The 25,183-nt window shown below is 35.6% G+C and overlaps 2 protein-coding genes across 2 annotated transcripts in view; both read right to left on the reverse strand.

Annotated features, from left to right (window-relative positions):
• hmcn2 (hemicentin 2) overlaps positions 1-11,233 on the reverse strand; it is a 161,153-nt gene extending 149,920 nt beyond the window's left edge. Inside the window, exons 1-3 of the mRNA XM_056463400.1 lie at positions 10,705-11,233; positions 753-823; positions 102-260 (exon numbers count right to left, since the gene is read on the reverse strand). Coding sequence (XP_056319375.1) covers positions 102-260; positions 753-823; positions 10,705-10,960 — 486 coding nt within the window. The 5' untranslated portion in view covers positions 10,961-11,233. The remainder of the gene's footprint in view (positions 1-101; positions 261-752; positions 824-10,704) is intronic.
• An 11,448-nt stretch (positions 11,234-22,681) lies between these two features.
• ncs1b (neuronal calcium sensor 1b) overlaps positions 22,682-25,183 on the reverse strand; it is a 117,098-nt gene continuing 114,596 nt past the window's right edge. Inside the window, exons 7-8 of the mRNA XM_056463401.1 lie at positions 24,522-24,644; positions 22,682-22,897 (exon numbers count right to left, since the gene is read on the reverse strand). Of these exons, the coding sequence (XP_056319376.1) occupies positions 24,546-24,644 (99 nt within the window). The 3' untranslated portion in view covers positions 22,682-22,897; positions 24,522-24,545. The remainder of the gene's footprint in view (positions 22,898-24,521; positions 24,645-25,183) is intronic.

Below are 25,183 nucleotides of genomic sequence, written 5' to 3' on the forward strand. Positions count from 1 at the left end.
ATCAGACAATTTACTTAATTCTGCAATCGAAATCAGCTATGAAAAATCAAGGTTGGGGTATCGTTATTTTAAAGGAATTGCAATAAGACTGCAACAGGTACCTGAGACTGCCGTAGCTGTACTAACTGGAGAACGTCTCTCTTCAGCCGATAATCTTTGGCTCGTGCATCTGTGAACACATAGATGAAGGATCCAGGTAAAGAAACCTCCAGAGCCTTCTTGATCGCCCCAATGCTCATCTCTGGACAATCCCCTCCACCCTGAGGAAGAACAACAAGGCCTTCATCATTGACATCAACATTTCTGCACTATCCAGAGCTCAAGAAAGCACATATTGTATTGGCTCGAGGTACGAGTTCTAGTACTTACACTAGAGCCCAAAGGGACAATAAGAACAGAGTGCAAATAAAACTGTAACGCCGAAGACAGAAGTACAGAAACGAGCCAAGAAACTCAAGAGCACAGTACACAATATGATTCAATGATGATTTATGAAAAATAAATAGATATTTTTTTATAAATCATCATTGAATAATTTTATGTACTGTGTTCTTATTTTTATATAATAAATATAATAATAAAATGTTTATTAGAAATGTTATTAACTATTTTGAAATAATGAAATAATAATAATATTAATGTTTCTATTTGCCAGTAAATAAACGGTATAGGCTGCTGTGGTGACTAAGCTGAAAGTGAGTAAATTGATTTAAAAATATTATCTTTTTATAATTCATATTCATATTGCCCACCTGAACAAATAGCTCTTGAAGATCTTTCTGAAACTTCTTTGGGTCTGTCGTGATGGAAACCGGACCAATGTCTAGAAAAGAAATACAAGGTATCAAAAAACATTTGTATCACCAATTATTCATGAACTCAGTTATTAAATCATTGGTTTAACTTACTTTAGTATGACACACATTTCCACTCCCTTAAATTGTGTCATTTCAACTTACTTTAGGCAAGTAGAACCCAGTAGCACCATTTATTTTGAACCAATGATGTCAAATCTTTCATTTGAATTACCTTGTAAATGAAACCTACCAGGATCACAGCCTACTATTGTTGAGTCAATTATTTACTTCTAAAAATATTCTTATGGCCACAATGGTCATTAAAAAAATTTCCACATTTCTCAAAACCTTTGCTTTCCCGCTTGCCAGACAAAGTGATGCACACACCTTCATGGGCAAAATAACCCATGCATAATTATAGGCTATATTACAAAAATGATTTAGAGTAATGTCTTAATAAATTTGATGCCAGACATTCAAAGCTTAATCCTGAAGCTTTAAACATAAATATAATGTAAAAATAGTTTAATGTAATCTTATATATACCACTATAGCAATTCCAGTAACTACAGAATTTGGATGGATCCACACCTAAAACATGAGTGCTTCTGCAAGGCAGTAACCTCAAAACTCAAACCTTATTTGAAAATCTTCTAAATCTAAGTGAAGACCTAAGATTACTGTTATCGTCAACATATTCTCTTGTAAGGCAATCCCACGCAAAGAATGTAAGAAACTACACATCCACTTGATAGTTCAGGGCTGTCCAAACTCGGTCCTGGAGGGCTGGTGTCCTGCATATTTTATGGCCCATTTCCACAGTTAAAAGGTACCTAAAAGCGAATCGTATCGTACTACCTTTTGGGTACCCTTTGCAAAGGGTACCTAGCACAACAAAAGGGCACCAAAAGGTGGAGTGCAACTGGACGCTATTGCGCTATTGGTTTACAGAGATATGTCACTCGCTCGTGCAACAAGCCAGAATAAAAACAAAGGAAGCCGAATGTTTTAAATACACAGCCGAGACATTACACCGTAATAATATATACATATAATAATAAGCCATGGTCGACCCGAGCTCAAACAAACCTTGTCATCATCATGCTGAACAGCCACAAAGCCAAGAAGAAGAGCAGAATCTACCCTGTGCCCTGTAGTTTTTTTACAAGCGTCATCTAAAGCATGAGCGGTTTCGCTTTCTCGCTTGCGCTCGCTGCACATCTACATTTGAAATAACAAACTTCTTGAGCTCATGATAATAACATGTGCATGATTATTGAAGTGCTTCTGATATCCAATCCTGTCAGAAACGAACAAACTTGAGAGTGATGTGCGAAAAAACAGAGGAGAAGCCGGAAAAACAAAGAAGCAAATGATTCTTTTAGCAGCCTAAAAGATGAACAGACTGCCATGTTTAATTATTATCATCACCTTTTGGACTATTATGAACTGGGAATGAAGGAATTACTTTCTAACAGAGGTTACATGTGCTGGTGACGATTAAAGATACAGATGAGAGGTTTGCACTGACTGTGAGCTACATGTTGCGTGTTTTTGAAGCCAAATAAAGACTTTTTTTCTGTAGACTTTAGTTTTTCTGTAATTGTTAACATATTGGAGACTGTAAGGGGCTGTGTGTGTTCATATATGTTGCATTTATTTATTTATTAATTTTTTATGATTGCAGACATTACAGTAGGCTATTTTGCAATCATTGATCTGCAGTTATAATGAAATCATGTTTGTAGAAAGTTTAGTGATGAACATTTATACACAAGTATTTATGTGTATAAAGCCTCTGGGCTCTATTTTGACGATCCATGCGCAAAGTGCAAAGCTCAGGGCACAAACGCATTAAGGGCGTGTCAGAATCCACTTTTGCTAATATAAGGATGGAAAAATTCGCTTTGCACCGTGGTGCATGGTCTAAAAGGGTTGAGTTATAGGTGTGTTTTGAGAATAAACCAATCAGAGTCTCATCTCCCATTTCCTTTAAGAGTCAGTTGCGTCGTGCCATAGCACATTTGCTATTTACATGACAGACTTTGTAAGTGGAAAAACTGAGCATTTCACTAGATAGAAAACAGTTAAATAGAGCATCTACAGCACGAGAATGAGGGATGAGCCTCCTCATTATTTACTTTCGCTTTTACTCTTGTGGATAGGGAAACTTCTTGTACGCACAGACATCCATTAGCCTATTAATAATTAACTTTGTTTGTTATGTGCAAATATTTGTTTCAAAACAATTTCTAAATTTAGTTCTAATTTCCAGCAAACGAATAAATGAACAATAATAACGAAGTGTGTTCGAGTTATATCCTAAAACACATGCTATGCCCCATATGGTCTAAAACCTGACAGGTGGGCAAATCTAAGCTTGTTAAAAAAAACAAATATGCATATAATAAATAATACTGCTAATAATAATAACATTATACAAAAGCAAATTGTTATGAATAAACTGAAAAAGCCCCCCGAGATGAAGAAGGCATGGAAGTATGGTTTTTATATTTATGTAGGCTAGAAAACAATGTTTTGTAATATTTTAATCCTTTATATTTATATCCTATATATATCCTTATTATATCCTATATATATCCTTAATATTTCAACCCTTTTTATATGTAAAGATATTTGCGTATTGCTGTACATCCTGTTTGTATTTAGCAATGTGTAAGCGAGGCACATAACCAACGCTCTCTGCGCTGGACAATAGACCGGCTTTGTTCTGGTCTATAGAACAGTCTATTAAAGTTTCTTAAAATAGCAACGCGCCAGCAATGCACCTCAACACACCTGCTTTTTTAGATCAGAACGCCTATGGGCACACATATGAGCGCAAATGCATTTGCTATTTAAACAGCGTGGCGCAAAACGTCAAAACGACTCTTGCACCAAGCTGAAACTAGCAAACAACAATTGCGTCGCACCTTGCGCCACATTGCGCCAGGTGTATGATAGGGCCCTCTGTTTTGTGAGAAGTGCTTCTCATTTGCTATGTGAACGACGTACTGTACCACTCAGTGGAAACGGGCCATTAGTTCCAACCCTAATTAAACACACCAGAACCAGCTAATCAAGCTCTTTCTGGGTACACTAGAAACTTCCAGGGAGGCGTGTTTAAGAAAGTTGAAGCTAAACTATGCGGGACACTGGCCCTCCAGGATCAAGTTTGGACAGCCCTGAGATAGTCCCAACACAAAACGATTGTTACCTTACTTTCTTTACAAAAAAAAAGATTAAATTGCCAAAGCAATTACAAGAATTGTGTTGTTTTAAACAAGGAATTTGAACAAGCAGAGTGTTTTGGCAACATTAATGTCTGCGCTATTGCTAGTTCTAAGATCAGTCTCAATTGTTTTCTAGATCAAGCATTATTATAGAAGTTGTTTTGTTTGAAATGCAATAAATAACAGACAATTCTGGTTGTCCAGATGAAGTGATTGAGATTAATTGACTCAACCATCAGCATCACTACGCCAATTATAGGGGGGAGTACCACTTAAAATTGTACTCCATAACTTTTGCAAATAGCTACATGAACTGTACACCAATTTAGGATGACCTCAATGTATGTAGTGCATGTGGCATTAACCACCAGTTTGTAGGCTTGTTAGTATAATTAGTTATTTAATGTAATTTAAAAAATTGCTTGAACAGTGCTTGAACAGTAAAACGTGTAATCAGAAATACTATTTTACTCATTCATAACTCAAATGATAATCCTGTTTATGCAATACAGTAGAATACTGATTTAAATGTCATGTGAAGCATTTTTTTTTTATTTGATGTATGATGTCATTTAAAATGAAGCATGAACACATGAAGAGTGGGACATATAGTAGCTTCTTCCCTTAAAAAAACTGCCAATAGCGTTTTGGCTTTATCACAGCTCTGCCAGTAAAAGTGCTTGAGCTCAAGCGCATCAAATAAAAAAATATTGAGAAACATATTGAGGTAGGCAGGACATGTTAGATACTAGAGAGCATTTGATTGGTCAGAAGAATTGATGAGAAACTGATGTTGTGATGTCAAAACAAAAAACATTTATCCATTTATGCTGAAGTGACAAACTGCAAACTTTGGATGTTTAGAATCTTCTAAATGCTAATTTTGTCACTGTTTTGAAGCACACTACACTGTAAAAAAATTTCAGCAGCTGGGGTGCCGGAAAAAACGTTAAATAATGGCCGTTAAATTACAGACATTTACTGTAAAATGACAGAGGTTGAATTACAGAAATTTACCAGAAATGTAAATGTGAGGAAATATCTGTAATTTAATGTCCGTTATTTTACATTAAATGTCAGTAATTTAACGGCTGTTGTTTTACTTTTTTTTTCGGAAATAAACCGTAAAATTACTGAATTTTTTACAGTGTAGCTTATAGATATCCTTAAAACTAATATGCTGACAAAACTTTCACTGGAACTTTAAGTTTAGTAAACAACTTTACCATATTAGCCAAATATTTTTGATTTTTAATAATTTGTAGTGTTATACTCTCATATGGGCCTGAGCCCCCTAAACTGAAAATCCTAGAATCACTCTACAATAGTAAGCTGTGTTCCAGGTAAGTTTATTTTACAAGGTAAGTCAAATGAAAGTGATTTAAGATCATTGGTTCAAAATGAGTTTTTTTTACCCAACATATTTTTTAGGAGAGCTTTATTGAGTGTTTGGAAAGTTTATCGAACGCTTCAACAAACAAATCCCTGAGGAGCGGAAGTTTTTAAAAGCTTAACCTTCTTCACCCTCATTAATGTATGTTAAACAGTGAGGATTATCTCCAACTAAAGCTCCTTCCACAGACACGACCCTCCTAATGAGTGTCTGTTTCTAGAGCCCACTAACAACCTAGCCAACTTCCAATCACCAAACATATTTGTCCCGCATTCTACCTCATCAACATCTGCGATTACAAATGAATGTCCTGAACCTGACAGCTGAGGCAATAAACTATAGAGCATGCATAATTCCAGCAGTCCTCATGCAACAGCAGACCTCATAGCGTCATTGTTTAGGACTGTCATCATCCACCTAGATAATCCCTGACCTCTTCCCCTTTGTATCTTGTTTCTGTCTCTCCCTTTCTTTTGTCTCAGGATGAATTGTGTCCTCCCTGAATTTGGCACTTATTTGGACTCGCTCGGAAGCTGATTGATTAGAGAGCTCAATATACAGCACAGCACATGGATGAAGCGGCATTCAGAAGAATTTTATTATGAAGTTTATAAGTCAGGTAGTATAAGTCTGATGTCAACACATGGCTCATTTAATACTCTGACAAAAAAGTAATAGATATTAAAAATGGAAGACAAAGAGGTGGATTATAATTGTGACAGTGCTTTGGTAAAATGGACAGAAGAGGGAAAAAATTGGAATATGTTTGAGGTGAAATCAATCTTCTTTTTAGAGCAAATGGGACAGATCAATACAACATGATGTCATATTTTAAAATAAAAACATTTTAATTTATGATCTTCTACACTGAATGCCAACAAACATTTCATTGAATTAAAATATACTTATATTATTATATTATATTACATGAGGAGGGCAGCATGGTGGTTCAGTGGGTAGCACAATCGTCTTACAGCAAGAAGATCGCTGGTTCGAGCCTCAGCTGGGTCAGTTGGCATTTCTATGTGGAGTTTGCATGTTCTCCCCATGTTCGCATGGGTATCCTCTAGGGGCTCCGGTTTCCCCCACAAGTTCAAAAACATGTGCTATGGGTGATTTAGGTAAGCTAAATTGTCCGTAGTGTATGAGTGTGAATTAGTGTGTATGGATGTTTCCCAGTGATGGGTTGCAGCTGGATGGGCATCCGCTGCATAAAACATGTGCTGGATAAGTTGATGGTTCATTCTGCTGTGGTGACCCCAGATTGATAAAGGGACTAAGCCGAAAAGAAAATGAATGAATGAATATTTTATGAGGGTTTTGTCCACATTATTTTATAACAAACCTATTAAGACTAGTTTAGTTACTATTATTATTATTATTATTATTATTATTAAATAATATTAACAGTTAAATTTGGGAGAGTAGCTAGACCAGCATAAAACACACTAGATAACCAGCCAGGTGTGGTTTATATTTTAATAAAATAATAATATAGGATTATAATAAAGAACTTTTTTCCATAATTTTCCTTCGGCTTCCTCCCTTATTTATCACTGGTCACCACAGCGGAATGAACCGCCAAATATTCAGACATTTGTTTTACGCACACTCTCACATTCCCACACACTCATACACTATGGTCAATTAAGTTTATTCAATTCACCTATAGCGCATGTCTTTGGACTGTGGGGGAAACCAAAAACACCCGGAGGAAACCCATGCCAATATGGGGAAAACATGCAAACTCCACACATAAATGTCAACTGACCCAGCCGGGACTCTAGACTTAAAACCAGTTAAACTATTTGCAATCCAGCTTGAGAAAGTGGCTAAACCAAAACCAGCAATCAACTTTTTGCTGATGCCCTTTATTCAATTCACCTAAACCGCATGTCTTTGGACTGTGGGGGAAACCGGAGACCCACGCCAACACGGGGAGAACATGCAAACTCCACACAGAAATGGACTGGCCTAGCTGGAACTCGAACCAGCAACCTTCTTGCTGTGAGGCGATCACGCCGACTGCGCCACCGTTTTACCCCAGTTAAAGGGACAGTTCACCCAAAAACAAAAAAAAATTTACTCACTATTTTTCCATCCATAGTAGGAAAAACAAATACCACAGAAGTGATTGATTACAGCTTTCCAGGATTCAAAATAAATGTGTTCAACAAAAAAAGAAACTCATTAAGGTTTTGAAACAACTAAGGGGTGAGTAATTCATGACAGAATTCTTATTTTGGGGTGAACTATCCATTTAATCCATTAATAGATCAGCTTGGGAGACTAGCTAGCCCAGGTAAAGCCAGCACACCATCTGAGACTGGTTTAAAAAAAACAACAAGCACTAATGAACTCAAGCACCAGCTCTAGCATTCATTTTCATTTTCCACACTTTCTCCATGCCTCTCTCAGCTGTGAGGGGTCATTAGCTGTGTATCTGTCACGCCTTTCTGTCTGTCACCGGCTGTCTTTGTGATCTCAGCGGTTTACAAGATCCTCAAGGGAATGCCACATTAAAAGGTGAGGGAAGGACTGGCACCATCCCCCTACCAGTCTAGGAATGACGTCTCTGCTCTGACTGGGGGGCTGGGTCGACTCTTCCGGGGAATTGGATGGAGTTCTCGGGGGTGATTGTGTTAATTACATACTACCAGACAACATGTGCTTCTCATCAGCTCCTCTGGCACCCGAACCCCCCCCCCCCCCCCCCCCCCCCCCCCCCCCCCCCCGCCGCCAAGGCTAACAGATAGTTGGTTTGAAACATGCAGGCTAGATTTGTACCTGGGAACACAATGCTTTCCCTGCAGTCTGTGACCAGATGTGAATTTTAAACAGATTTAATGAGTGTGACAAACATTGAATAATACAAACTGACAAACGAGGACTTGGTGTGGAGATTGAACTGTTCAAGAAAATCTGTGAAATTGGTTTAATCAAATGCAGGTCTGTTGTTTAAAGCTGTACTCAAAAAAAATAGCTATTTGACCCAGTATGCCTGTCGGGTTTGACACCAATAGAGTGATGCAGTCAAATATTGAAAACGAATTCACTATTTTTATAATAGGGTATTTTAATTTCTGTATAAAACATGGTCGTTGGTAAATAAATAATTTAAATAATTTCATGTAAAAGTGTACATTTAGCTCAATAACAAAGATCAAACGCTTCATTTTGATACAGTTATAGTTATTTTTAAAAGGTTTTGATTGTGAAACTAAAGTACATAAGAACATGTGGGGTAGAAGAGTGTTTAGGTCTTACAAAAATAAATCAAGATTTGACTTCCACAGTCCCTGTGTCATTCATAAATTGAAAATAGCACATTAAAACACACATCAGTAAATCTCAGTTGGCAAATCAGTTGGGGGGGGGGGGGGAGATGGGGGTACTGACCACCCTAATTAATGCTTGATCCTGCCTGAAGGACGTCAAAACTATTTAGTTCTCTAAATAGTGAGAAATAGTTTGCTTTGATCTGTCTCTTAAATAATAATATTAATAATTAAATTAATAGATATTATAAACACATTTGAGTACGCCATAATGATTCATACAATTGTGAATCAGTCTATGCAAAAAAAAAAAAAAAAAGCGTTAAACAGTCTGAAACCGGCAGATCTAGAGTGCCAATGGACATAGTAAGTGTTCACAGGACACTTTTCTAGTTAAATAGGTGTTTGTTTCTAGATCTAGCCTAAAAGTAAAGTCAGATTAGACACAGTTTGTATAGTTTGACCCACAGTAATTTCTGAAGTAGCTAATTATTAATAAATTAGATGTAATTTAAATGAATACATACATTCGATTTGATTCACTGAAGCATGCATTACACAAACTAATATATCACAGAAGATTTTGAACCCCCCGATCGTCAATGTATAATTCACACACTGCTTTCATCACAACTTAATTGCTGTTAATTAAAAACACCAAACCAGTTTTGTTCTTTTCATAGTTGTTTACAGACCCCTACGGTTTTTAAAGTTGCTCCTTTCATATTAGTGATGTTTAGTATTTACAATTGAAAACCCTGTTTGTACATAATATATTCAATTCCTAAAATAGTACGACTGTTTATACAATTGGTAATCAATACACCAATACAAATTTTACATCAATAATAAAAGCACAGTTGATTTTTATACAAATTATTATTATTATTATTATTATTATTATTATTATTATTATTATTATTATTATTACTGTCATAGTAGTAGTAACTCAGAAGTCCTCAAATGTCCTCAAAAAACTACAGAAAATACTGTATAATGCATGCCGGGCCAGTAGTTGGCGGTGTCACATAGTAAAGAAATACTTAATGCCTTTGCAGACTGTCCTGTAGTCCTCCACTGTTATTTTGCATGTCAAACATTTGTATATAAACTGAATGTGTAATAATATTCATGTGAATGACATGATGTTTAAAAAAAACATATTTTGTGAAAACTGGTGAACTCAAATTTGCAGTTCACATGGAGACAATATTGGTATTGTATCAAGGACTTTAACTCTGATAATTATTTTTAAAATTCAGCTTTTTTAGCCCCCAAACATCAGTAGCCTACTGCCTAACTGAATTGGTGAAAATACCTAAAAAGTGTTTGGTTTTTAGTTGAAAATGGTGCTGTGTAAATGCCACATCCGTCATGGTGGCACCCTTGAGACGGCAACCATGATGTTTTTGTTTGTTTGTTTTTCTAACAAAGACTATAAAATAAGCACATTTCTCAACAACTCAACGAGGACGAATCAGAAGACATTATATCTGTGAGAATATATATGACTCAATTCCATTCAATTCACCTTTATTTGTATAGCGCTTTTACAGTGTTGATTGTGTTAAAGCAGCTTCACATAGAAGATCATAGTAAATTGAAACAGTGTAGTTCAGTTTTCAGTGTTTAAGTTGTTCAGTGTAGCTTATAGTTCAGTTCAGTTTATATGAGAATATATAATCATCAAAATCTGACAGTGCATCTGTAACACCTCACCATGATGCCATGCATCGCTACCTTTCAGCGGTCCCTGCTGGCGAAAATGTTTGTTGCAGCCCAAACATCTTAGTTCATTTTAGTCTATTGATATTCTTGATTGATATAACCACACAAACTTCTCAAAACATTTTCAAGTCTCTTCTAGTTTAACTTTACTATTTATATTCGACCAAAATGTTTTCCTTCCAAGAAATCACTTATGTCAACATAGCTAACATGTGAGATTCATAATTGACATTATTCATCATGAGACTGTAACATGCTTGTACTGTATAGCTTACCTGGGTCATGAAAGGGAACCAGCACGAAGTTTTTGATTGGTCTTGTCCTGCGGCTCAGTGTTCTTTCCAGAATCCGAGATGCACCTTCTATCACCTGTTTGAGGTCGTCGTACATGGAGCCGGTCACATCGAACACAAAGGCCAGTGTTGAAGCGCTGTCATCCGCGCCGGAGTGTCTCTTCACCGGCGCAACGGACGAGCAGCGCGCGCCGAGAGTCAGCGCACAGATGAGCAAACTAACGATAAACATTTTCATTCTTACTTGAAAGTCATTAGCCCAGTCTTTTAAACAAATCAAACAAATAAATAATGAAATAAAATATAATTTCAGTAAACTAGGTGATGATTTAGTTATTTCCCAACGTTTTAAATTGTCCTTGGAATGTTCACCCCAAGTGGTTTAGAAAAAAAGTTCAGGTGTAAACAATCCTAATCTCGCTGGATAAACGCAACGTGAAGTAAACTCCCAACGTCTCGTCCCATCTTTGGCTGAGTTTTGGAGAAAACTTGTAAGAAGCGCGTGGACCCTCTGGAGCTGAACACTGCAGTGTTGGGGAGGGGTGTGAGAAGTCCTTACAACCTGATTTTTTGTGTGTGTAACTTGACCCGAATGTGACTCCCAACCCCATCCCACATGGCCTGCTCCACTTTAACATGGAGCTACTCAAGAAACCCCTGCCAAATGCCATCAGAGATGGGACTACTGTATAGCGCTGTATATTATCCTGTCCATCTTCTGTTAAAAATAACAATGTCTGACTACTAGCAGCTCTACTAAATAAACCACATGATGTTTATTAGATTATTAACACTTATTTATGCAACTGTTTGGAAACAGCATGCAAATGTGACTGGAGGAATTTATGGAAATTTAGAGAAAAGAGTGGGATAAGTTGACTGTCTGTTCTGTTAAATATGTTTGAGGTTTAATTTTGAAAGGCAGTTTCTGAGTGGACACATGCCTTAAAGTCTTGGCTACAACAAAGCGGTTTCACTGTTATTTCCCTGGAAAAAGGTTCATTCAGTAGTTCATTCATAAAGTTCATTCAGTAGCAGAGCAGGTTGTCCCTGAGTTAATTCAATTAACTTAAACAATGACTAAATAAATAAATAAATACATTTGATTATATTACAATATAAAAATATATTTAAAAATAAGCTTTTTTTATTTACACAAAAAATTGTTCTGCTGCTTGTTCAAACTTCATATTTAAAATGAGCTGAAACAACACAATTCTTGAGATTTTTTGGGACAACTTAATTGTTTAATGTTCAACCCATGTTCAATCCACAAATTTGTAAATAAAAAAAAAACTACAACAACAAGCTGACCTAATTTCTTAATGTTGTTCTAACACAAATTGATTTTTTACAGTGTACAACATTTTGGATTCACTTGAAAAACTGACAAAAACTATAACAATATATTATAACATCATATATTATATAATAATATAATTATATTATAACTATAACAAATAACAAAAATCACCAAAAACAACAAAACTATTAAAACTATAAAGTTTAAATACCAAGAGGTGGATAAAAAAAATACTGGTTAAAAATAGTAAAAACATAGTAAATGATCAAGGTCCAGTACCTTTAAAGGAATAGTTTATCCAAAAATGAAAATTCTGACATAATTTATTCACTCTCAGGTGGTTATAATCCTTTATTACTTTCTTTCTTCTTTCTTTTGTTTTAAAAAAAATTATGTTTTGAAGAAAGTTGAAAACCTGTAATCATTCAACAGAAGAAACAGGATTGGAACAAGCACTTAAAACTCACTGAACATCCAAAACAGTCCTGTGTGCTGGGCTGAAGGTAGGCTACTCATTGTATATGATGGATATATATTTAATGATGTATACATTTAAAGAGGTATATGCACCTCTCAGTATTTAAACTTTATAGTTTTAGTTTTGTTGCTTTTTGTGATTTTCTGTATTTCTTTTTTGTGTGTGCGTCTGTAGGTTTTGGCAATTTTTCAAGTTAATCTAAAGTTTTGTAAATAAAAAAGTAAAATAAGTTTATTTTTGAAATATATTTCTATATTGTAATATAATCAATTTTATACTTGTGATAAAGAGACATGTGCAGTATATAATATGTTTGAGCTTTGAAGATATTTTTCATATCCAAAGCATAAAAATGAGGTAAGCAAATGAACTGTTTTTCAGAACCAAAAACTGCAATTTGTTGGCAGATATATTTTCATCATTAACTCACAAATTACAAAACAGTCAAAACAGCTCTGTGAATTACTCACCAACAAACATCTGCAACAATGAGATCCATTATTGACACCTATATTTAACAGAAATGTTCAACACTATGATGAGCAAGAAAAAAAAGTATGCTTGAGCATTTTGTCTCTTTTTTTTACATCTAGTGTCATCATATTGTATTTTTGGTTTGTTTAGATGGTGCATGTTCTGTTTGAATTTCAGTGGAACCTTGCCTTGGTTTGTTTGGAAGCATGATTTTGTTTGGAAGCAAGCTTTCACACTTGATTTGTTTGCTGGTCTGAATTAGAGTGGGGCTGTTGCAGGACTGTTTACATGTTGATTTTTGGTTCTGAAAAATGATCCATTTTCTCACCTCATTTTTGTGCTTAAAAATATTTCAAATAATTCTTATGAATTAACTCCAATATTCAAGCATATACATCACATGTCTCTTTTCCAATAATATAATGGTTCAAGTGAAAGCTAGAATCAATTTTCGCAAACATAATTCTGATGAGCATCACAATAGTCAGGAAAGCCATTGAATAAACACACCTGCATGGTATTACAATATCTTAAGCCAAACCAGTCACAAGTGAACAACACTAAATTTAAACCTAGCCACTTCTGATGCTCTCAGTGGTAGTTGACAATGCATGTGTTTTGATTTATTAGTTGAATTAATGTGTGAAAAAAAACAAGCAAAAAAAAAAAAAAATCACCAAACAATTTTGTGTTGAATAGACGTCTATTAGACATCTAAACTTAGACAGCTTGGCGAAAACAAGGCTAAACTTGGACTGTCAGTGAAAATCTTAATAGCCATCTAAGAATAGCCCAACAATAGACATATTAGAGACTTTATGTACAGTCATTCATTTTTGTTTATTTGATGACTAGTCTAGTTTTGGCCTATTCTCACAGCTATTAGATTCTCACTGAAAGCACAAATTTTACCTTGTTTTAGCCAAGATGACGATGTTTAGACATCTATTAGACATCTATTAGACATCTTTTAAAAACAAAAAAAAAATGCTTGCTGGGCATCTACTTTCTGCCTTATATTTGATTAGTTCTTAATGTGTTCGCCAGTTGGAATTTAAACTCTAAGTTTGACATGAATGACAAAAAAAAAAGTTTTCTTACCAATCCAGATTCCAACACAAACCCACAATGTTTTGCTGTATTTTGTGGCTATCAAAGCAGAAATGAAAACTGCTGCTGCCTGTATCATTTTCCATTGTCTCGTTTAATGTTAATGTGTAAAACAAAATAATAAAATATAAAAAAAAATAATTAAAAAAACAAATAGATTAAAAGGTAAAACAAACATGAATACATCTACGTATATACCCTCACTTCAAAAGTGGTAAAATCAAACAAAAGAGATGGATTAAATGGGTGTAAATAGTAAATGTGTTGTGATTTGTGATCCAAGCAGCTAAAGTACCAGAAAGCAGGCCTAATATTACACACACTTTAGGTTTAGTGTGACTGCATTCACTTTACAAGTCATGAACAATATCAGAGTTGTCAAAAACTGTACACTAGACCACCCTTTTTCAGTGATTCTGCAGGTGTGCAGAATAGAGTTTCTACTGTCCAAATGAAGCAAATTCTGGTGGCCAGTGAATGCGGGTGTGCACCAAAATGCTAGTGTGAAAGACACCTTTAAATGAACTAAAGCTAAGTGTGAACACACCCTAAAATAACACCATTGTCACAAATGACCAGGTCATAAACAGTAAAACAATTATGAAACAAAGCAAATAAACAAATTTGTAAAATGAGATTACAAATCATCCCAGGCTCATTTTGAAAACTTACCTCTATATACATTTCTGGAGAGTGCCAAATACTTCCCAGGAGGTATGTTTTCTTGCAGTTTTTGTGTATGCTTTTTGAGATCAAATTTTTTTTTTTGCGAGTGCCATTCGCACCTGCTGTTCTTGCGTAAATCCAACAGAGGCCACTTCCGACTGACTGGCTGAATGACCGACTGACTGACTGATCAACTGAACCACTCTCTTCATTCCTAAACCCAACCAATAGTGTTTTCAAAAGCACCAATTGACTCGCCCACCCACTTCCCTAAACCCAACTGACAGTTTTAAAAGGCAATCCAGAAAAAGAAAAGCCCTCACCTGATTTTTACCACGTTTTACCACATTTTCACCCTGTTATCTCACCAATTCCTGGAACCATTCTTTGCCGGACTCGAACCTCATTGTCGTGGTCAACTCCTCTCTGCATCTCAAGTTCACCGATGTACATGGTGAGGTACTGGATAAACTGGTAACAGTGGGAAAGTCGTCCATACGGGGGTAAGCGGTCAGCTGGTAAGCGTGAAAAGGAACAATGTCATACCACCTTGTAGCATTCGTTTTAAAGATGAAATGCAGCCTTACGTACTTCTGGCTACATAATTCGTGTTCTCCAGAAATGTATAGGGCTATGTTTTCAGATTGAGCTTATGTTGTTACACAAACATAACTTGATTTACACTTATACTGGATTTAACTTTAAATAACTTACCTTGCACTGATATAAAAAAATACTCTTGTCCTTAAAACAAGGTTCAATCTATCAATCATAATAATTCACTTTACTTTACTTTACTTACATCAGCATTTTAGCTTAAAAGTTAATATTACAGACACTAAAATATAGCATTTGTGACAATTATCCCAGCCTCCCTCTACATACTTCATGGGAGTAATATTTAGTGCATGGATAGGGCTGAAATTATTTTAGGTTTATTAATAGAGTGAGTTTATACTCAGCTGCCACACTTCTAATAATATACATGCTATTCTCTGGACTCGGCATACATGACAAGACTCCAGTAGAGGCATCCTGGATACTATCTAAAAGGAAAGACTCCGGATATGCCTCGACCCATTTGTAAATCCAAATAAATTATATTGCTATTAATAATTCTTATTTACGTACATCTATCAAACTTTTGTGCACCTAACATACTTTAAGCGATTGTTGCTTTGCCTTTGATAGCAAAGATGAGAATTGTTGATGAGGATGAGATGTTGATAACAGAACATTATAGAAAGACAAAACAGGGGTCAAACTTAAAAGGGGGGAGGGGTTCTTTGGTGAAGACATCAGCAACCTCATTACCCTTTAAAAATGTGTTGTACTTTAATAATATTATTATTATTACAAATATATTTTTCTGAAACATTAACAAAATGAATTAGGATATGGTTAGTGACAATATACAGATTTTTGTGATAATTTAATTTAATTTCAACAACAAATTTGCACTCAGGTTAACATTACGATCCAGATAGCTTTGTCAAATGACACTGTCCGAAATTGCATACTTCCATACTATATAGTATGCTAAAAACAGAATGCGAGCCAAGTAGTATATATTCGAATTCATAAGGTGTGTCTCAAATCGCCTGCTTATGCACTAATCTATGCCATTTTGTAGTATAAATAGTGCAAGTAGTGTGTTCACACTGAAAACACTTAAAAGAATAAGTGTACTTTATCTTGTTGATATTTTAAATCTTAAATAGTGTGTTGGTCCTTATTTTGAGTTAAGGCCACTGTAAATGAAAGACTCCTGTTATTTATAAACAAAACCAAATATTAAGCCACACTGTAAAGAAGGCGGAGATTCAAATACCGTTCATTCATGTTGTTTCAATACAAAAATTAAATTAACAAATTTAAGTTTATTAAACATAAAAAATTAAGTTGTCCCTATAAAATCTTAAGAATTGTGTTGTTTCAACTCTTTTTAAATGAGTAGTTTGAACAAGCAGCAAAAATATTTTTTGAGTGTACTTGGTTTTGCAAATTGATATTTATTATTAAATAAATTAAATGTATTTAACACAAGTCATTTTATAATTTACTGATTTTTGTTATTTCTCTAGGCAGAATCTGTTGGGTACACAAAAACCTGTAGGTGTTACAGTTTTAGAAATAATGTCCTATGGCAATATACATTCACCGGCCACTGTATTAGGTATAATTTACTAGTAGCGGGTTGGACCCCCTTTTGCCTTCAGAACATCTATAATCCATTGTGGCATAGATTCAACAAGGTACTGGAAATATTCCTCAGAGATTTTGGTCCATATAGACATGATAGCATCACGCAGTTGCTGCAGATTTGGCGACTGCATATCCATGATACCATGAACCTGCCTCTTAAAGATAATATGTAAGATCTTTTTTTATGTGTTCAAAAAAACAACAATGTTTCAGTTTCTGTTCTTATTTGAGCTACATTATATGAAAATGAATAGTCTATTGCAGTTTACTGTGTTTTTCAGGGAATCAGAAATTGTTTTATTAGCAAAAGGATTGCATGATTTAACGCTAACACTTTATTTCGATGGTCCATTTGGGTATTAGTAGACTGTCGGTTAAATATCTGTTTATACTGCTCCTTCAACAGACATTTTACTCACTATCAGAAACTTTGCAAGTACATGTCAACTTACACTAACTCTAACACTAACCCCAATCTAACAGTCTACTTATAAATGAATGAGAATTAGTTGGCATGTAGATGCAATGTAACTTAAATTAAACAAATGGACCATCAAAATAAAGTGTGACATGATTTACCTTCAAAAAAGTAACATATTAATACATATAAATACATTGTGTGGTATGAAATTACATCTTAAAAGAGCAGTAAATCCATGAAGTCATGATTTACGGTAAATTTAGAACAGCTCTGTGTTTTGTCAGTTCTAAATGTACAGTTTACCACAGCTTCACAGGGCTTATTGCTTGCTTTAATTTAATCACCAAGAATTCTTGGAAAACAAAACATATTCTAAAAAATGCAGTCCTTTTTTCCTAAACAATAACAGTCCCATATTTCAGCTCTATTTTTAGTGTCCTAAAGAAAATGTTTATTGTATATTATATTTGTAACGATATTCAGTTTCTTTGCCGAGTATAGCTCTGTCACAATAATTAGTATATCTTATTGCATAATATGTGGACAGGACCTCATTAATTTCGATCATATTTTTGATCAAATCTTACTACTACTACTACTACTAATTCCTTACATTTATATAGTGCTTTTTTGGACACTCCAAGTGCTTTACACATCGAATCTCCTCACCCACCACCATTGTGCAGCGTCCACCTGGAAGACACGATGGCAGCCATATTGCACCAGACCATACACTACACACCAGCTGGTTGGTGGAGAGGAGACAAATTGGTGAAGCCAAACGGTTAGGAGGCCATGATGGACAGAGACCCCTACTCTTTTTCAAAGGACATCCTGGGATTTTTAATGACCACAGGGAGTCAGGACCTCAGTTTAACGTCTCATCTGAAAGACAATGCTCACTGAGCAGTATAGAGTACTGGGGCGTTCAGCCTGATCTCACGAGAAAACATAAGTATTTTACGTTTTGTCAGTTTAGTGGCTAATTCGTACGAATTTGTACAAGTTCAGTTGTACGAAATTGTACGATTTTTAAAAAGGAGGCGTGGCACCTAACCCCACCCCTAAACCCAACCATCATTGGGGGATGAGCAAATCGTACTAAATTGTATGAATTAGATCATACGAATTCATTTGAATTAGCCACTAAATCAAAAAGTTATGACTTGCCATGAGATTGTTTTGGGGCATTAAGACTAACACAGACCACAGGTTGAGCACCCCCTGCTGGCCTCACTAACAGCACTTCCTGCAGGAACCTAGCTTTCCCATGTGGTCTCCCATCCAGGTACTGAGCAGGCACAGCCCTGCTTAGTTTCAGCGGGGGACCATGTGAGAGTTTCAAAGAGCTAGCTGCCAGCTACTACACTGCAAAAAAATGCTGGGTTCCACACAATCGATTTGTGTTGGCGTGACATGAAGAAATTAAGTTAACTTTTTCGTTTTTACAAATTTAAGTGGATTGAACAAAAAATATTGAAGTTTTCAAGAATTGTTTTGTTTTAGAAACAATCATTTTAAATAAGTAGTTTGAACAAATAGCAAACATCATTTTGTAGTATTTTTGAGTGTAGTCTCCTGTGACTTGAAATTAACCAATCATGTCAGCATATTTTAAAGACCAAAATTAGCATCCTGTCACAATTTTATTTCAATTAATTAGTGAATGCAGGAACTGGGCCCTTTGGTGTCCATGAATGAGATCAAGGCAGTTTAGACATAAACATGAATGAACAACATTACCTTAAGTTGAAAGCAATTTTTCAATATTTAGTCCAATAAAAGTGTAGCCGAAATAGCTTCAAAAACCCCTTTTGTATTCACTAAAAAAATAAAGTCAAGTTTGGAATGACAAGAAAGACAAGATTTGTGGGTGATGTCTTTAAGACAAAATCTTAATAAAAAAATAAAAATGTTAATCTCATTTCTGAAAAATTATATTAAAAGTAAATATTACAACACCCAGGATTGCAGCATCATCCCAAGTCTTCTCATTTTCCCAAACAGCCAGTTCATCATCCCGCTGCACCTAACAATGTGACATAAATTTTCCAGACCACACAGAGAAAAAAGAAAAACATGTTTATGACCCTTCATGTAACAATTCATGCCTGTGCAAAACATACATTCCTGTGCTCTACTCAGTGTTATTCTCTAGCTGTCCCATGCGGCTACAGTGTGAAGTCTGTTTTGTTTTAGTGCTGGTTCTGGAAACTAAGCCTGCAAGCTGAGCGTGGCTTAGTTTCTTCTGCCTTACTTTTGAAGTGAGAGGTTTTCTGGTTATTGCTGATTCAGAAGCCCCAGATGCTGTGCTTACTGGGCCACCGGGCTTGAGGACCTCATAATGAAACAGAAGACGTGCCATAGATGCACAATAAGAGCTCCGTTACAGCAGGGCGAGACATTTCAAGAGGAAGCAACAAGACTTCACAAGACTTGGCTGATACCTAAAACCCTTGTGTGGCTTCATGAAGTGGTGCGAGCTGCAGTGGCATTCATTCCAACAGAAAGAAATGTTAGCCATAATAAAAATTATGATATTTTGAATTTTCAAGACAAGGAGACCCATAAAAATAATTCAGATGTTTTTTTTAAAGGTAGCTATATTTTCAATGTAAATTATATTTATTACACATTGCCTTTATATAGATTAAATACAACAATTCTGTCTAATTCTCCAATCTGATTGGCTGATAGCCGTGCAATATTCTGCAATAACAGCATTAGTACAGCCTCCTCACCCTTCTGTATTACTCCGTCCACATAGAGTGACAGCAGATGAATAAACTTACTACAGTTTGATAAATATTGCAGCTGTGGGACATTATAATGTACTTTTTGGGCTTTTTTAGGCAAGAATGTAGCGGTTTATGTTGCAACTAGGCAGTTTATTTACAAGGACAGTGCCTATTTTAAATATTTATAATTTTGGAGATACAGCACGTTATCAGCCTGTCATCCTGAGCAGAGCAAAGACGATTGACGTTGTCCATCTACAAGATGGCGACAGAGACCGCATAATAAGCCCTTAGAGGAGAAAAACTTAGCATAATTTTAAACTACAGCTGATCAAATCATTATAAAACTGTTAAGTGACTTTCCATGTGGATCTCTCTCTTTTGTTTGTTGTAGTGCTGAATTTATACCATAGTAATTTGTAGAGTATTGAGTGTGAGATGGGACTCACATATCAGGAATGTATTTTGTGTTGGCCACTTTTTGTATAACCCTGAGACGTTTTGGTTGGACAATCTGTTTGTTTTTAATGAGTCTCCTGTTTTCGTTACTGCAGACTAGTTCAGTAAAAAGAAAGACAGAAGAAATGCCCGCATGTGTATAGCATTTTTCCTTATCGCAAACACAACAGTAATCTGGTAGTGATTACACTGCTTTGGCTTTTTCAGGTTAATTATTGTGATCTCCCGATTGCCACAGAGAAATACTATGCAATCTCTGTAGACTGATGGCATTTCATGCCATTTAAACTTATAATCTTAAAATGTGAGCAAAATCACCTGTTTTGTCATTACTTTAGACATTACGCTAGAGAATCATTCAAATACTAGCTCTAAAGTGACGTTGATGCAGTGGCAACGGTTTGTGCTGTTCTGACGTCAGCTAAATATGAATAATGAATAAATAGTGAAAGAAAGTAGTTCCTTGTACAAAAGGGTTTTGAGACTCTCCGTGTTTGATTTTCTTTTTATACAAACGATTATGTCGTCGAACTGTTGTATAAATGCAATATCACACTCGTAGCAGGGCAATATGGCTGTATATCATCACTGGTGGGACACTTAGGCTAACGCCTCCCACCAGTGACGATATACCGTCATATCACACTGCTACTCGTGTGATATTGTGTGATATTTCTATGAAAAAAAATCATAAATATATATTTTTTAATAATATAAAATTATTGTTTTTATTAATAAGATAATTAAATAAATAAAATGTTAATGTATCAATAAAAACTAACTAAATAAGTAAATACAGTATAAATAAGAAAGTAAATAAAATGTTAATAAATAAATAAATAAATAAATAAATAAATACCTTTTATATTTACAGTTGAGCTGCTTCTTTTATGAAAACTGCGACAGTTTTTTTTGAGTGATTTTAGAAATGGAATAATTATTTTAATGCAAAAAAATCTATTTAAAACTGCTGAATAATAGTAGTAGTATATTTTAAAATCTTACTCAATGTGCTATTGTGATTATAATGTTTCACATGCAAACCAAGACCTTTATTTTACATATTTTGTAAGCTGAAATAGATGTAAGCTTCACTTCGGGTGACAAATTTGATTACTTCCGAGATTCATTGACCAGAGAGAATTCTCTTGAAAGACTGCCAGCAAATCCATTGTGCTGATGGAATACAAGGCCCGTGCATCTATTGAAAACTGTCCCTTTGTGAGCACCATGATTCTGAATGTACCATACAGTGATAAAAATGGATACAGCCATTGTTGAAATATCCCGTCAGATATTAAAACCTCCATCTTACTTACCGACGCCAAATAACATTAGAGGCAATTATGCAGTGACTCAAATTTAATCTTCAGCCAGAGAGCGACTGATAAAGCATGAGACGCATTTCAAACCCCAGCCAGCACATACCCACATTACTTGTTTTGAAAGGAGAATGTCATAGTTCAAGTCTATGGCTTTTGTGTGACAGGAAAACGACACAGGAAAGACAGAAAGGCAGAGGTGTAGTTTAAGCTTAGCAGATGCATGACTGTTTTTTCTCCATTACAGAGGTACTTACAGCAGTTGAGGCTGATCAGGAATAACAGTGTTGTACATCGCTTTGTTACAGTGTCTTGAAAACTTCACAATGAGTTTTGCCAGCAAAGAATGGACTGCTCACTCTTCACTATGGGAGCTGCGTACCGCAAATATAATAAATTAATCTCCTTCCACATTCATAGTTCCAAAGAATAACCAAAACAGATTAAAAAGTCTTTCATTCCAAGAGGATTTTAGAAACGTTGAGGCTCGTGACAGCAGCAATCCATACACTTCAAGGTAAGCAATAAATAAATAAAATATCAGCAGTCTGTTAAATTATATATGAAGAGCACATCAGCCAGGTATGATTAAAAAATATATGAAATGTTTGCACATATTTGCATGTACAGTTTAGGGTTCTTAGCATGCTTGAACAATCAGTGCCATCATCAGTCTCCAGTGCACTTGTGAAAATCCCATGGGATCCTGTAGTATAGCACACACACATGCACGCACGCACGCACGCGCACACACACGCACGCACGCACGCACGCACGCACGCACACACACACACACACACACACACACACACACACACACACACAACTTTCAGGATGACAGTCTCTTGTTTTCTTTCTCAGTGCTGAAATGTGATTTGCTTGTGTTGAGAAGATGAGGATGAATTCTTCTCTCTTAGTCTTAAATGTCCAGGTAGAGAGGTCAGACTCATCTCCTTCATGGCACTGGGTGATGGCACCGCACTAGATCCTCTGATGTACCTGCGCAATGAACATGACAAAATGCTCACAGCAGGGTTGGGTCATTTTTGTTTAATGAACAGCTTTTATTCTATTAGTTGGTATTTAAACAAAATTTGCCACATTTAACAATTGGAGTCTAACAGTCATTGATTGTTTTGTCCCTAAGTTTATTTAAAAGTGCCATATAATAAAAATCGGGATATTCCTTTAAAGCTTATTAATAAGAGTTCAGTAAATGGAAATTACAAATGACACTGTAAATCCAGCGACTGTAAAATCCTGGTCAAAATCGCAAGGGAACGTTAACATTTTTAATGAAGGAACATTTTTTCTAAGCTTCTATTAAACATACCCTGTATGTGAGACTCTGATTTTAAAATCTGTGAAACAAGCAGCCATGCGTTTCATTGTTCACAGCTAGTCAGAAAGCAAAATGCTGGATATACGGATAATACATTTATTCAGTGTCTCCCAGAAGAAACATGAGGTGTGTTTAAATGCATCTTTTGTTAGTTTAAAGGGCACCTATTTTACATGATGTAAGATAAGACGTTGGTGTCTCCAAAATGTGTCTGTAAAGTTTCAGCTCAAAATACCCATTCATTCTTTCATTTTCTTTTCAGCTTAGTCCCTTTATTAATCTGGGGTTGCCACAGTTGAATGAACCGCCAACCTATCCAACATATGTTTTACATAGTGGATGCCCTTTCAGTTGCAGCCCGTCTCTGGGAAACATCCATACACACTCATACACTACAGAAAATTTAGCCTACCCAATTCGCCTGTACCGCATGTCTTTGGACTGTGAGGGAAACCGGAGCACCCGGAGGAAACCCACGCAAACACCAGCCTAATTTCACGAGAAAACGTAAGTATTTTACCTTACGTATTTATCATGTAATTTCACTCAGCTCTTACTGGGTTTTTTTTTTACTGAAAGAACACTCGATTGTTAGAAGGTTGAAATTCATATCTGCCTCTGTTTTCATGTATGTCAAATGTGCCATATACTGCATTGGTTCAATAAGTTAAGTTGTTCTCTAATATGTACATGTAGGTGTATGTAAGATAAAAACATTCCCTGGAAACTGTTTTATATGCTCATTTATAACTCAATAAAATACCCCTGCAAAAGTCAATTTATTTTGTGTGTATTCTATTAAGGTGTTTTACAGGGATCTGTTGTGTGTCCTCATAATTTATTGTTTAAAAATCATACTTAACAGGGTTTATATCATTCAAATTTTACCACGTTTCCTTTGTCCTTTGGAAGCAGGGGGAAAGGCCGCTCAAGAACTCATTGGCTCAATACTGTCAAATCTGATACCAACATGGGCATGTGCAAACTCAAAGAAGCAGTGATTACTAGAACTGTGTGGAGGGGAAGGATCCATAGAGTGACTGAAAATTCACCTCGATTGAACGGATGATTGATTTTCTTTGTTCAAAGTAAGCTCTTAGCATTGCATATTACTAATAAAAAATTACAATGTTATACATTTACACTAGGAAATACACAGAATGGAAGATGATTTTTACTTAATATTGTAATGATTTTTGGCTATTCCTACAAATGAACCAGTGCAACTTAAGACTTGGTTTTGTGGTCCAGTGTCACATATTTCTATTCAGCTCAACCAACCTGTTTCCTTAAGAGAGGCTGCTACTATACCAGGCCATCATAAAGCGACAGGGCTTGTACAATAGAAGGATCTGCCTTTGATCCCTCCTGAAACTCCTGCAGGGTCAGTTTCCCGTCAGCATTCTGGGTACAAAAACAAAAACAAACGTTGCTGAGAATCACAACTGTGACTTAGTACACGCAACTGTGTTATTTTAAGAGTGTTTGTGGATATACTATGTTCACACATTAAAGTTTCAAAAGAATGTGGAATAGACTTAAAGGTTATATCAGTTTACAAACTAGAGGATACTTAAAAAACCAGCAATGAGGATTTTCAATTATGCATGAGGAAAACACTCTGCCTCTTTTGAGTTGCTTCACATGCCCAGCAGGGGGCGAATGCTAATAGGCTGTTCCATTAAGAAAACATTCACAGCAGAGTAAACAATAAAAACCTTTCCTTTACCTAATGTAGCTGCGTAGTCCTTGTTTGAAGAAGCATTAGCAGATATGTATAATTAAGTCCTAAGAGTAACCCTACACATTCTTCCGATTTGGAAAAAGGCTGTAGGAAATTTCATGCACTTAACCCTATGCTATGGTCACACTAAATGCTATTTGTTACACCCATATAAATCTATGACACCTATAATTTAGAAGTAGTGTTAGCACTGCCTTTT

This window comes from Danio aesculapii, chromosome 8 (assembly GCF_903798145.1).
Source record: "Danio aesculapii chromosome 8, fDanAes4.1, whole genome shotgun sequence".
In the NCBI taxonomy this organism is placed as follows: Eukaryota; Metazoa; Chordata; class Actinopteri; order Cypriniformes; family Danionidae; genus Danio; species Danio aesculapii.